The sequence below is a fragment of the Priapulus caudatus genome, unplaced genomic scaffold, assembly GCF_000485595.1.
Source record: "Priapulus caudatus unplaced genomic scaffold, Priapulus_caudatus-5.0.1 Scaffold97, whole genome shotgun sequence".
NCBI classification, from domain to species: Eukaryota; Metazoa; Priapulida; class Priapulimorpha; order Priapulimorphida; family Priapulidae; genus Priapulus; species Priapulus caudatus.
In genome coordinates, this window is record NW_014577158.1 from 28,983 (window position 1) to 42,670 (window position 13,688).

The following is a 13,688-nucleotide window of genomic DNA, read 5'->3' on the forward strand; positions in this document are numbered from 1 at the left end:
AGTTACACACTGTTCAACCTACGATAATCTATGCACATTCTCCACTGATCACCCTTCTTAGGTACTAGTAACACCCCACTAGACCAAGGAGATGACGACGGAACGATGATCCCATTGTCAAGCATCTCGGTACCAACATAAATTTGTGAACGTATCCGAGGAATATTATAATGTTAATTACACCTTACTACATTATTGCCTATAGCAAAGTTTATACTATAACATAAAATGATACATGCTAATTTTTTGTTTATAGAGAATAATATATATATATATATATATATATATATATTATATATATATAGCTTAGTGGTTAGCAATGTTTCTAATACTAATAGCATGAAAACAAACCCAGGGGCGTAGCTAACCTTTTAACGATGTGCATAACTGAAAAACAGGCGGGGGGGGTATGGGGGTCCTCCCCCGAAAATTTTTGAAAATGTAGACCGCAGGAGATGGTATTTGAGGTACTTTTTGAGTACATGTACAGCCTTCATTCTGACTACGACAATTCTATTTTTAGTAGAACAATTCTTGGGCTTGTAGCGCGGCACTGATTGATGTACAGGGGGGGGGGGCATTGTTTAGGTCGCGTTTATTATTGAATATGTAGGGGGTGTCCACCGCTGGGATGAGAGCGACAGCAAAACTCTTTCTTGGAATTGTGAAAAAGCTGCAAAAGGGTTGTAATTAACCTGCTTCGCCTCTCATAATTAACCCATGCATCAGGTTCAGTTTTGTACAGCCGCGCGACTATTATACTTGACAATAATTAATTTGTATGTGTGTAAAAATATTGTTCATTCAGCAGAAGGGGGTGGCTGGCCACCCAATCCACCCCCATGAATCCGCCACTGAGGACATAGGCCGCCTACTTCAGTAGATAAATAAACTCATACAGCTTACTTAAATTTTTATGACAAATGTTTTAATTATTACAAGGCGTAGTATTTATACTACGTCCTTGTCTGTTACGTTGTCAAAATGTGTTTGTGTGTGTATGTGTCTGTTGGTGCTCTTAATAACGCCCCGCCCACACACACACACACACACGCGCACATACACATTCCACATGCGCGCTTAGGGCCCTACTTACTCAGAAGAACACGCACACGCACACGCACACGCACACGCACAGACGCACACGCACACACGCTAGCGCATATATTGTATGCTTCTGTTCATTTAATTTGTTTAACCTTTTTTTTTTAAGTGATGTGCAGGCACGTGACTTTTTGCCTAAAGGCAGCTACGCGCCTGCCATCTATAAGTTTAGGATGTATATAGTAGAAAAGCAAAACGGCAAATCATATGCAACAAATTAATCGTTTTAATACAGAAATGATACCTACATTTTTCTACAGATTCTTCCAGTATTAAATATTTCAGGGGAAACTTTGGAAATCACTTCCGCGCGTACCTGTGCCTAGCATAGCGGACAGCGTGATTTTTTTCCTAGGTTAATCAAGAACATAGGCGCTGCCATTGGTTGATACAAATCACGTGCCTCAAACTCCTGTTTTATGGTGCATTGTGACCCTAACCCTAACTTTAATCCTAACCCTATTTTTAAAAAAATATAAAAAATTTCATTTTTAATTGTTGTAAAAATTAATTGTTGTTATTACATTGTTGTAAATAAATCATGTAAATATTTGCGTTAATTGGAAAAAAAATTGGTAAACGGATAAAGATAGAAAAATACAGAAAACAGGAAAATAATTAAAAAACGGATGGGATTCGATCCACCGACATTTCAGCGTTGACTTTCGTGCTGTACTCGCTCGGCTACTAGAAGGTTATTGGAATTACAGATTTTGGATGTGCTATGAATATGACGACACTGTGACGTCATTGAGCGACGAAACAATCTCAACCAATAGCAGCGCTCACTAGAGCCGTATGTTCTTGATTAACCTAAGAAAAAAATCACGCTAGCGGACAACAGATGCTGATCACTAGACGAATTGACGGCATTACCGCTAGTACAACCAACCACTCTACATTGAACGACTTGCTCGAGTAATTATGGGCATGAAAATGACCAGACTAGATAATGTTTGCGTGAGAAAAATTAATATATTTAATGGCTATAACATTTTGAGCGAAGAACGAGTTGAAGTTCTGTGAATGATAAACGTAGCGTCGACCTCGTAGATCTACACGCTGTGGTAATAAGTATAGGTATAATCATGACGACTGCAGTACACGTGATTGGGACATTTCACATGTAACAACAATCACAAGCTCAACACGAAAACTATGTGCAATGTTCTTTTTCATTTATATCTATGTTTATTAGGAGTAACATACGATGGCAAAGAGAGGAGGACAGTAAACATAAGCCGACACGTGACATAGTTGGCTGTAGCCTTATTCCTTGCACATGTCCGCATGCTTGTGAGATTAATACGATATTACATATGAAAACCTCGCGCGTAATAAGTGTATGTAGCTGATACATCCCTACCGTACGTACCCAATAGAATGAGCTGGCATGATATAGAACGCCTCATGTCTACTTCTCACACACGACAAATGCTGCCACTTGAGTTTCCTGACACACAGACTCCACGTTTAAAACACACCGAGTTTCCGCTCGTACAGACAACATGGTATAAATAGCCAAAAGAATTTTATGTACATTTTGTGCAACTTAAATATGTGCAAATAATAAACTTAACATGTAGTGAAAGAAGATCGATAAGACGGATTGTTTAATTTTTGCTAGCGGAGGTGGCGCCATTGGAATCTGCAGTGCAGATGACAGGGGGCTGCATCTCAACCGCAAAAGGTGCTGTGACAAGTGAACAATAGCCACAAACAAAACCCTTCAGCAGTAATTCCTGCTGCGTGCTCCAATCATCAGGCGCAACACGCACAGTACTAACGAGACGATAAAACAATGTTTTATTACTCCTGTAGTACACAGCAACCTGCGAAGCTAGCTAGCAAATCTAGGTGCGTTAGAGTCCAGGTGATGGACCCTCTCACCAGAGAGGCTCAGGCTTTCCTCTCCGGTGGTACCCCTCGCGCGCCAACTCAGTGTGTGGTAGCAGGTGGAGGAACTGGCGGCACGCTGTGCCAATGAATGAATATAAACACTATTGCACGGAGTGAAGACACGGCCATTGTCACTGCAGGCTAACGTATTCCATGCCGGAGTATATACGCGCACAACCCAGCAGCAATCGAATTGCGTCCAAGCATACGTGACCGGCAGGCAAAACGGACTGGCCAAAAGCAAAGATGGTGGTGTTGCAGTTTTGCCCGCCGGCGCCACCTGGAGGCTACAACCTGAAACTCGCGTAAAATCAAAACTGAATAGATGTCTAAAATGCACGCCGAGTTTTTAAAAGGAACCCGATACAGCATCGCTATCTGCGGAAATCACGTAGTTGGGCAGCCATGTTCAAGCACACACAGTTACAGACCCACAATGCACGAGTGTGATAGCTAGACGGACAGTATATGACTCACAACAAAGTATACATTGCCGCACTGGAAACAAAGGCATATGTGAACACTACCCAACTACCACCTGCATTATGTACACCTGCTCTTCAATGATACATACTCGTGCAGCATTCTCTCGTCAAATTCGTACAACGAGAATATAGAAAACTGAACAATAGCATATACCTGTATATATATATATATAAATATATACATATAAATATATATATATATATATATATACGCTACATATACACAGCACATTAATATGCCACGAAAAAAACGGCTTCAAGACTCTCAGAATTATGAGATGGGGGCCAGGTTAAAAGTTTAGCCTGCCTATGACATCATCGTTCGCGGGTCATGTTCGTCCTTGTTCGCGTCGTGCGGCTGCGGGTAGCACGCTTCTCCGCCAGCCCACCAGAGTGCAGCACCCATGCTCGCGCAACTCTCGGGAGGAGAACGGGTGAAAATAAACTGGGTCGCACACCGTACGTTCCACTAGCCGCGGCGCAGTGGGCAGCAGACTCCAATCGCTGGGGTACGTGTCTCGCCGGGAGATCAAGACTAGAAGACTTGGGGGGGGACTCTTGTCACGTTACGACGGCGCCCCCTCAACCCAATGCAAGCCAGTCACCGGGTGGCGATAAACCTCACGGCCACTCGATCGCTTGGCATCGTCATAGCGTCCCCAAGACGGACCCTGCTGAACAAACGGTTACGAAAGAGGTCCTTCATAGGGTGGTCAAGTCACCACGAGTCTGCCCCGCATTCGCGTGACCACGTACTTGTCTCGCCTAGCAGCTGGTGGTAGTACGTCTACTGAGCGACCCCGTTTAGTCACACTGTGGGCTTCCTCCTGGCTACTTCCCCTGCGAATGAGTAGCTAGCACACGAGGTCGTGGCGAACGTCAAGGCGTTCGCCACGTCGTTCTGTCAACGCTGCGGTCACACTAGATCAGTCGGTCATATTCGGGTTTCCACAATCCACACCCGACATTCTTTGTGGAGGACATAGTAATGATTAATATATATCGAGCGGTGCTAATATCGATACGAATTCACACGAAAAGCATCTGCGTGGCACGCTAGCGTCAGATACTCGACTTACTAGTGCCAGACTCGACGTCTGCAAGGGTCTTGTAGTTTTCGTGTACACGCAAGAGAGACAGGTAAAACTCTCAGGACCGTCCTTCAGTATTCACCAGTGCTAGATGTTAGTTCCGCATCTCTCGTTCCAGCATTCTGTAGCTGATGTACGTTGTCTCGTAACATCCATACACAAGTACCAGGCTCAAGTCACCTACACTTGCTGGCATTAGTCAATATATACGAGTATATGTATATCTATATGTGTATATATATATAAATATATATCAAGATTACATAATAGGAGAAGAGTATGACACCGTTTTAACAGCGTTTTGCATAGTTTTCAACTTGTAAATATTCTATCAATATGTGAATAAATATAGTCAAACTTTACCTTGTTTTCGTCTATGATTCTCCCTTAATCATATGACACCACCAATTTACCTGAAAATCGTATGTGTTCTTCAAAAAAGTACTTTGAATACGACACGGTTTCGCACAGTTTTCACGAATGGACGCATGTTTTCGGCCAAAGTTTGATATGCGGCGGCAGCACCAGGTTGTAACCAAGATACAAGATAGAGACAATAGAACACTAATCCCATAATAAACTTTGGCCGAAAACATGCGTCCATGATCCATCTGTGAAAACTGTTTGAAACCGTGTCGTATTCAAAGACCTTTTTTGAAGAACACATACGATTTTCAGGTAAATTGGCGGTGTCATATGATTAAGGGAGAATCATAGACGAAAACAAGGTAAAGTTTGAATATATTTATTCACATATTGATAGAATATTTACAAGTTGAAAACTATGCAAAACGCTGTTAAAACGGTGTCATACTCTTCTCCTATTATGTACTCTTGATATATATATATATATACATATATATGCTTTGATCCAAACTTGCTCTCAGACTTGTAGTATTAAAGTAGTACTCCTTACTTTATTCCCCCTTACCGTGCATTCTACTTGTCAAGTGTCTTTGTATGGAAGTGAGGTTAATGTGAACACGTCAACTTATGCTTAAAACATGCACGCACACACATGCTGAGCAAGTAATACAGAATACTGTACCCTGATCACACTTCTCACGCTAGCCTTGTTCACTGCTATGACTCCCTAGCCTGATCAAGTCTACCTTCCAACAGTCGGCGCCAATAAACACTTGAACATCTTCTCAGGACAAGCTCAGGAATGCAGAAAATATCTGCCATGCGGTCAGTCATTGCAGCACCAACAAAAACCAGCTGCGCACTTTAAAGAGAGGCACATTGAATTCTCGATAAGTCGCACGGGTACTTTGTCGTGCAGTAGTTACGCATTCGATATAATCCATAACACTCGCATTAAAATTACCGATAATCCCTCGCGTCACGTTAGAGCATCTCTTTTTAGGAATAAAAAAAGCAAGCAAATACTTCCACATCGTTGCATAGATTATATATCAAGCAATCAGCAAAAACGCATGCACTTTACGAACTAAACACATCCAAAATTAAACGTCACGCGGTCGTCTGATTTCTCCGTACTTCCAGGTAAATGACAAAGAAGATAGGGCCAGGAGGTGAGATCACACAACATTCCACGCATTTACCACACCCTGCCACTTCATATTCTTTGTGTTCTCATCTCTCGCTCCCTCTCTCCCTCTCCCTCTCAATCACTCTCTCTCTCTCTCTCCCTCTCTCTTGTCAGTTGGGATAGTCAAGTCTCGTCGTCCAAATAGGGTGTCCTGATCAACAATGGGGTATGACTCAGCAGGCTTGTACGATCACATGACAGGTGGCAGTGTCGCGATTGGCCAGCGAGGCCCGCTGGTCGCGCGCCCTGCACTGACATGCAATCCCACAATCCTGCTGGCGATGAGGGAAACAAACGCCGCGGCGGCGGCGGCGGTGTCGCCCTCCATCGACCTTGACCTCCTGCGGGTCGTTGCCGCGGCAACCTATGGCCACGCGTTCGGTCGCGGCGCTGTCTCCTCCATCACCTCGGCTCTGCCGTTCGCGCCGCCCTCCCTGAAGGGGGCGCCGCTCTTGTACTTGCTGGCGCGGTGCGCGAAGTTTCCTCGCCTGGCGCCCCTGCCGCCGCCGTTGTCGTGCCAGTCGTTGCTGTTGCCGCTGCTGTTGTTGTTATTGCTGTTTTCCGCAGCGCCGTTGACGGTGACCTCGTCCGGCCAGCTGGTGGTGTCCTCTGCAGGCGCGGTGCCGGCGGCGGCGGCCGTAGCCTCCTCTTCTCCCTTCGCCTTGCGGTTCTTGCGTCGCTTGCGCTTACGCTGCGCCTTAGAGCCGTCCAAGGACGACACGCTCTCTACGCAGCAACCAACAAGCAACGCGGTTACAAATACGCGACGACGAGGAGGGGGGAAACGCGCGCGTCGAGCAATAATGGGCTCTCGTACACGATTTCACGCGCGCAGCACGCCTAGACCGACCGCTACGGAATGCAAGCACGTCAACGACACGTGGATATCAGCATATCTCTCTCTCTCTCTCTCTCAATGTGGATAACACCGTGCAGACGACGCGCGCGCGTTTAGAACGAGCGAGAACTTCTAGCTGTGAAACTGTGTGCTCCTCGGCATTAGACACTCCACACTACCTCTGTCCATACTGTTCACGCTCGACACCTCCTGACTGTCCAGCACCGTGTCGTCCTCGTCCGTGACCCGGCGCCTGGGGTCGCCGCCGCGCCCGCGACCCCTCGGCTCCCCTGACGCTCCCTCCCGCTCGGGCGACCGGTTTCTCGAAGCTGCAAAACAAAAGAACGCACGTTATGACGACCGCCGCTTGTTTGTTTGTTTTTCGCGATCGTTTCCCACGCATTGATATTTTCGCAGCTGCCGTTTTCAGTTTGTGTCGAGGAAATTGCCGATGCACTTCTCTAAAGTTTGTAACAATAAAAAGCCGCGCGGAATCGCATGTTGTGGCGTGAGTTATCCTTGTTTGTTTTCGTTGCTACCAGACACGGAATTGAATTTCGTCAATTTATTTTCCCAATACAAAATAAGTGCTTGTTCAGTGACGATTGATTATTTAAACCACTGATCAAATAGGAAAGGAAACGTATTCTACAGGCCTATTCACACAACCCACATAATACTAACACAGCTCGTGATATAAATTGTTGACATCACGCCATTTTACTAAGTGATTTATTTAAACATTTTAAGAGAGTAATTTTTAGTCATTAGACATTTTAATAGTAAAATAGTAATCATTGTACCTCATAACTGCTTAAGAGCACCGACTCTAGGTGTGTAACTACGGTAAGGCAGTCAACCTATTCCGAATGCATAAGGTGAATGCGTAGTGTTAGTCAATCTCACTCTTAATGCCAACCAGTGATGCCAGCTAGGTTTAACGGACTGATAGAGGTTAGTCTCCAGTGTTTTAGTGTAATCCTACAAGGTTAATGTCCTAGCTAGCAAGTTCCATCATGCAGGCCTGAGTAGCAAGCACAGGCAACCTCCATCACGTTACAGCCTCACAAAACACACTACACGAGCAAAAATATATTGCATGTTGCAACACACTCGCCACGCAAAGCAGCGCACTGCACTAAGCCACTACCCACCTGTGGCCGATTTGCATTTTACAAACACGACATAATAATATGGGCGAGTCCACGTCAACGTAACGGATGCCATCTAAAATACTGACGTGTTTCGTGTAGCGGGTGTGATTAAATGTCAGTGGTTAATGGTTGGCTGAGCCATGCGCAACATTCTAGGGAGATATGCTCTAACATGCCTGCAGAATAACCCGTTCTAGACTGATACTAGTTGTCTGCCCGTTTTCGGACGTGTGATAATGGTAATTTGCACAGGCAACAGCGATAGATATAATGAGCCAATGACAAGACGATGACGACGGTAATTTGGGATGATGACGACGCTAATTTGTGATGACGACGATGGTAATTTGTGATGACGACGACGCTAATTTGTGATGACGACAACGCTAATTTGTGATGACGACAACGCTAATTTGTGATGACGACAATGCTAATTTGTGATGACGACGATGGTAATTTGTGGTGATGACGACGGTGACAAAGCCGATGTGTCGCCGACGTATCTATCTCAACAATCTGTCTCGCAGCCTTCTAACAAGCGACAACCAACGCTCAACGACGTTTGCCTCTTCTTCGATCCACCGATCGCCATGCATTGTTAACTCGACCAATAATCCAGCGGCTTACGAAGCAGCCAGCCACACGATCGCAGAACACAAACGAGGATGGCTAGCACTGATAGCCCACTTACTGAGGTCGCACGGCACACGCATGCACTCTCAATCCGACCAATCGCCGAAAACGGCTTAGTTCCGTGCACGCTCTCTCGACAAGATGCACAACCTAGGTAATGATGCAGCGAGCCACTAGATGGTAGCACTGGTGGCAGATTGACGAGCAGCTCGACGAGGGAGGGAGTACGGCATGCTGTCGGGCCGGTGCACACACACACGCACGCACGCGAGCGAGAGAGCAGACGCCACGCCTCATGCTGGCTAGCTAACCGTCACCAGAAGACACCTGCCTAGTTCTATCCAATCAGCCAGCGTTGCCAGTGGGTTACCTTCGGAACTGGACGGGAAGGAAGGGCGTCCGCCGCCCTGACCCCGGCCCCGCTGGTAGCGCCCCCTGGACGCACCGCGGCCGCGACGCGGGAAGCCATTGTGACCTTCGCCTTGGTCCCAGTCGCTCACCGACTCCTCACCACTAGCGGTACCTGGTGGGGGAAATTGAAAGCAAATTCAGTAAGTGTAATATGCAGTCATAGAGGTTTAAGAAATCAAATAAATAAATTCAGTCGCAGGGTGATGTAGGTTGATAATAAAAAATAAATTAATGTAATTGTAGGGTAATATGCATTAGAAAATTTAAAAAAATATATAATCATGAGACGATATAGGTTAGCGATTAAGAAATTGGCAGTCATGGCAAATTTGACACGACAGCAAGAACAAGTCCTTTAATTATTCTCAGATTGCAAAGACGCACGTAATAATCCACTAAATTTTATAGAACGCTCTTTCGAACGTGCATCGTGTGTCCACTGCTGTGCGCATGAGAAGTCACCGTGATACCTGAGCGATCACCGTTGCCATAGGAACCACGGCCCCGGCCACGTCCCCCGCGAAATCCTCCGCCCCTGCCACGACCACGACCTCGAAAACTCTCATCCTGGGAGTCGTAACCTCTGCAAAAAAAAACATCATAGTATAACACAACACCCGTCATAGTCATACATATAATACCATCAACTATCACGCTATCATAGTATAACACAACACCCGTCATAGTCATACATATAATACCATCAACTGTCACGCTATCATAGTATAACACAACACCCGTCATAGTCATACATATAATACCATCAACTGTCACGCTATCCTAGATCACACAACAATGCATCATAGTTACTGACATATAATACATTCAACTGTCATTAGTATAAACAGTAGGAACTCCATCATAAGTCATACATATAATACCAATCAACTGTCACGGCTATCATAGTATAACCCAAACATGCTCCAGTCCCATGACGGGATAGAATAGAGGATCAACTTTCACGCTATCAGATAGTAAGACACAACACCCGTCACTGTCATAATATAATACATCATATGTCGACGCTATCACTAAGTATAGACCAACATCCATCATAGTCATCATAAATCGATCCAACTTATCATAGTATAACACAGACACCGTCATATGTCCCGTACATATATACATCAGAATGTCACGCTATCTAGTATCCACACATCCATCATAGTCAACCAATATAATACATCACATACACCGCTATCATAGTATAAGCACAAACACCGTGCCGCGAGGTAGTCATGACAATATAACCATCGAACTGTCAACGTATCATAAAGTTAATACACAACAACGGACGTCATAAGTCCATACATTATAATACCATCAACTGTCACGGTATCCATAGCTATACACCCAACACCCGCATATCAGTACATATTAAATCACCTATCAAGTATACACAACAGCCGTCATAGTATACATAGTAACCATCAACTGTTCACGCTATGCGTAGTAACACAACACCCGTCCTAGTCATACAGATACTATCATATTCCATCAACTGTCCGCTACTCATAGTATAACACAACACCGTCATAAGTCACTCATCTAAGTACCTCAACTATCACGCTATCATATGTAATAGACACCACCCGATCCCATAACGTCATACATATAATACATAAGCTGTCACGCCTATCATCAGTTATACACCACCCACACACCGTCATAGGTCATTACATATAATACATCAATCTTTGTCAGCTATCATAGTATAACACAACCCCCTACACCCGCTCATAGTGCATACATATACTCAATCAACTGTCATGCTCTATCGATAGATAACAAACACCGTCATTATGTCATATGATACTATAATTGGCTGATCTTGTGTGTGTGGTGTGTGTGTGGTGTTTGTTTTGTTTCGCTTTTGCCTGAGTTTGTTCACTCAAATGGCGCTAAACTGCGATGATATTCAGAAAGCTGTCTGGGAGATGGTTTTTGGCTGAGAAAAAAATTTTTTAAGAAATGGTTTTAAGTATTACGATTGAGCAAGAAATTCGAAAAAACTGCTTTCGTCAATAGATGGAGTGCGTATCAGCAGACTCCACATCACATACTGGGAATTACACTGCGTTCTTGACTGCCGCCGTATGAGCAATATTTTCAGAATGACCGAACTGTCGTGGGAGAGTGGTTCTGGCTCAAACACAATTATTTCCTTAATAGATCGGTCTACGTACTCAGATCCCCCCCCCCCTAACTGCAGATTCCCCCCTGCTCACTCTGGCTGTTGAGACGTAACAACCGTACTGACACAGTTAGTCAGTAGCTGTTCCAAGTGTCTGTTGTACCGCAGTGGCAAGTGTTTTCTTTTCAGTGACATGAAATATTTACTTTATGTCGTGGTGTCACGTTTACATGGAGTTTTTAATTTATTAAAAATAAGAAACATAATGCTGGTTCTACGGGTATACTTTTTCTGCTAGTACATATAACTACCATCAACTGTCACGCTATCATAGTAATACACAACATGCATCATAGTTAGTACATATAATACATCCATGTCACGACTATCATGAGTATAACCAACACCGTCATAGTCCATAAATATATAACTATCAATCTGTTCCACGCTATCAAGTATCAACCAACCGTCATAGTCATACATATATACCATCATGGTCGCTATCATAGTATTAGTATAACACAACACCGTCATAGTCATACATATAATACTATCAACTGTCACGCTAATCCGATCAGATAGACCAGGCTACAGAGGTGACCCGTCATAGTCATATACATTATAATACCATCAACCTGTCCACGCTATCATGTATAAACACGACATGCATCATAGTTTTTATACATATAATACCGATCAACTGTCACGCTATCATAGTAAAACCAACACCGTCATAGTCATACATCATCCATCACTTATCATAGTATAACCAAACACGCCCGTCATAGTATACATATAATACCCATCAACCTGTCCAAGCTATCATAGTATTAACACAAACATGCATAGTCTACCACCTAATCCGATCCAACCTGCTCACGCCTCACTCCCCATAGCTCTAAACCCCCATGGCATTCATCAGCTTTATACATATAATCCATCAACCGGTCTACGCTATCCATAGTCACTAACACAAACGTCCTAGTCATAGATACCTAATACCATCAAACTGTCAGCTATCATAGTAATAACACGGGACACCGTCTGTCATCATATAAAAACCCATCAACTGTCACGCCTATCATAGTTAACACAACACTCGTCAATAGCTCATACATATAATACCATCAACTATAAGTATAAACACACCGTCATAGTCATACATATACATCATCAACTGGTCACTGCATTATAGTTATATTACCACAACACCGCTCATAGTCATACATATAATAACGATCACTGTCAGCTATCATAGTATAACAACTGACACCGCACTAGTCATACAATATAATACCCTCAAGATCAAGTATAACACGAACACAGCCCGTCATTAGTCAGTACATTATAATACATCAACTGTCAGCTCGATAGTAATAGCAAAAAAACAACAACACGGTCCCATCGATACATATAATACATCAACTATCATAGTATTACACACCACGTCCCAGTCATACAATAATACCATCAACTGTCAGGCGTAATCATAGTAATAAAACAACACCGGTCATAGTCATACATATAATCCATCAATGTCACGCTTATCATAGTATATACAACTAACACCCGCATAGTCATACTATAATACCATCCACGTCGACGTGCTTATCATAGTATAACACAACACCCGTCATAGTCTACAATAATGAAGCCATCAACCCTGGTCCCAGCTATCATAGTATAACACAAACCCCGTCTAAGTCATACATATTAATGACATCAACTGTATCACGCATATCCGATAGTATTACACCATAACACCCGTCATAGTCATACATATAATACATCAACTGTCACGGCATCGATGTAATTAACACAACAACCCGTCATAGTCATCCATATAATACATCACCTGTCCACGCGATCATAGTCTAACACAACACCCGTCATATCATACATATAATACCATCAACTTGTCACGCTATCATAGTATAACACAAACCCGTCATGTCATCATATAATACTCATCAAACTGTGCACGATAGTCATAGTATACACACGAAGCACCCGTCATAGTCATACCATATAATAACCCATCAAGCTGTCACGCTATCGATAGTATAACACAGACACTCCGTCATACGCATACGATATAATACCATAACTGTCACGGCTATGATAGTACTAACACAACCACATTCCCGGTAGAGTGCATACATATAATAGCCATCAACTGTCCACCTATCATAGTATACACACACATGCATCATAGTTCTACATATATACATCAACTGTCAACGCGCTATCAATAGTATAACACACACCGTCATAGTCTACATAAATACCATGAACCTGTCAGCTACATAGTATAACAACACACCGTCATAGCCAATACGCTATAATAGGCATCAACTGTCACGCTATCATAGTATACACAAGCG

General features: G+C 43.6%; 1 protein-coding gene across 2 annotated transcripts in view; it reads right to left on the reverse strand.

Annotated features, from left to right (window-relative positions):
• Positions 1–5,501: 5,501 nt before the first annotated feature.
• LOC106805047 (fragile X mental retardation syndrome-related protein 1-like) overlaps positions 5,502–13,688 on the reverse strand; it is a 33,157-nt gene continuing 24,970 nt past the window's right edge. For both annotated transcript variants that reach the window (XM_014806519.1, XM_014806518.1), the window contains 4 exons: positions 9,641–9,753; positions 9,130–9,282; positions 7,152–7,301; positions 5,502–6,860 (listed from right to left, as the gene is read on the reverse strand). In XM_014806519.1, coding sequence (XP_014662005.1) covers positions 6,499–6,860; positions 7,152–7,301; positions 9,130–9,282; positions 9,641–9,753 — 778 coding nt within the window. In that variant the 3' untranslated portion in view covers positions 5,502–6,498. The remainder of the gene's footprint in view (positions 6,861–7,151; positions 7,302–9,129; positions 9,283–9,640; positions 9,754–13,688) is intronic.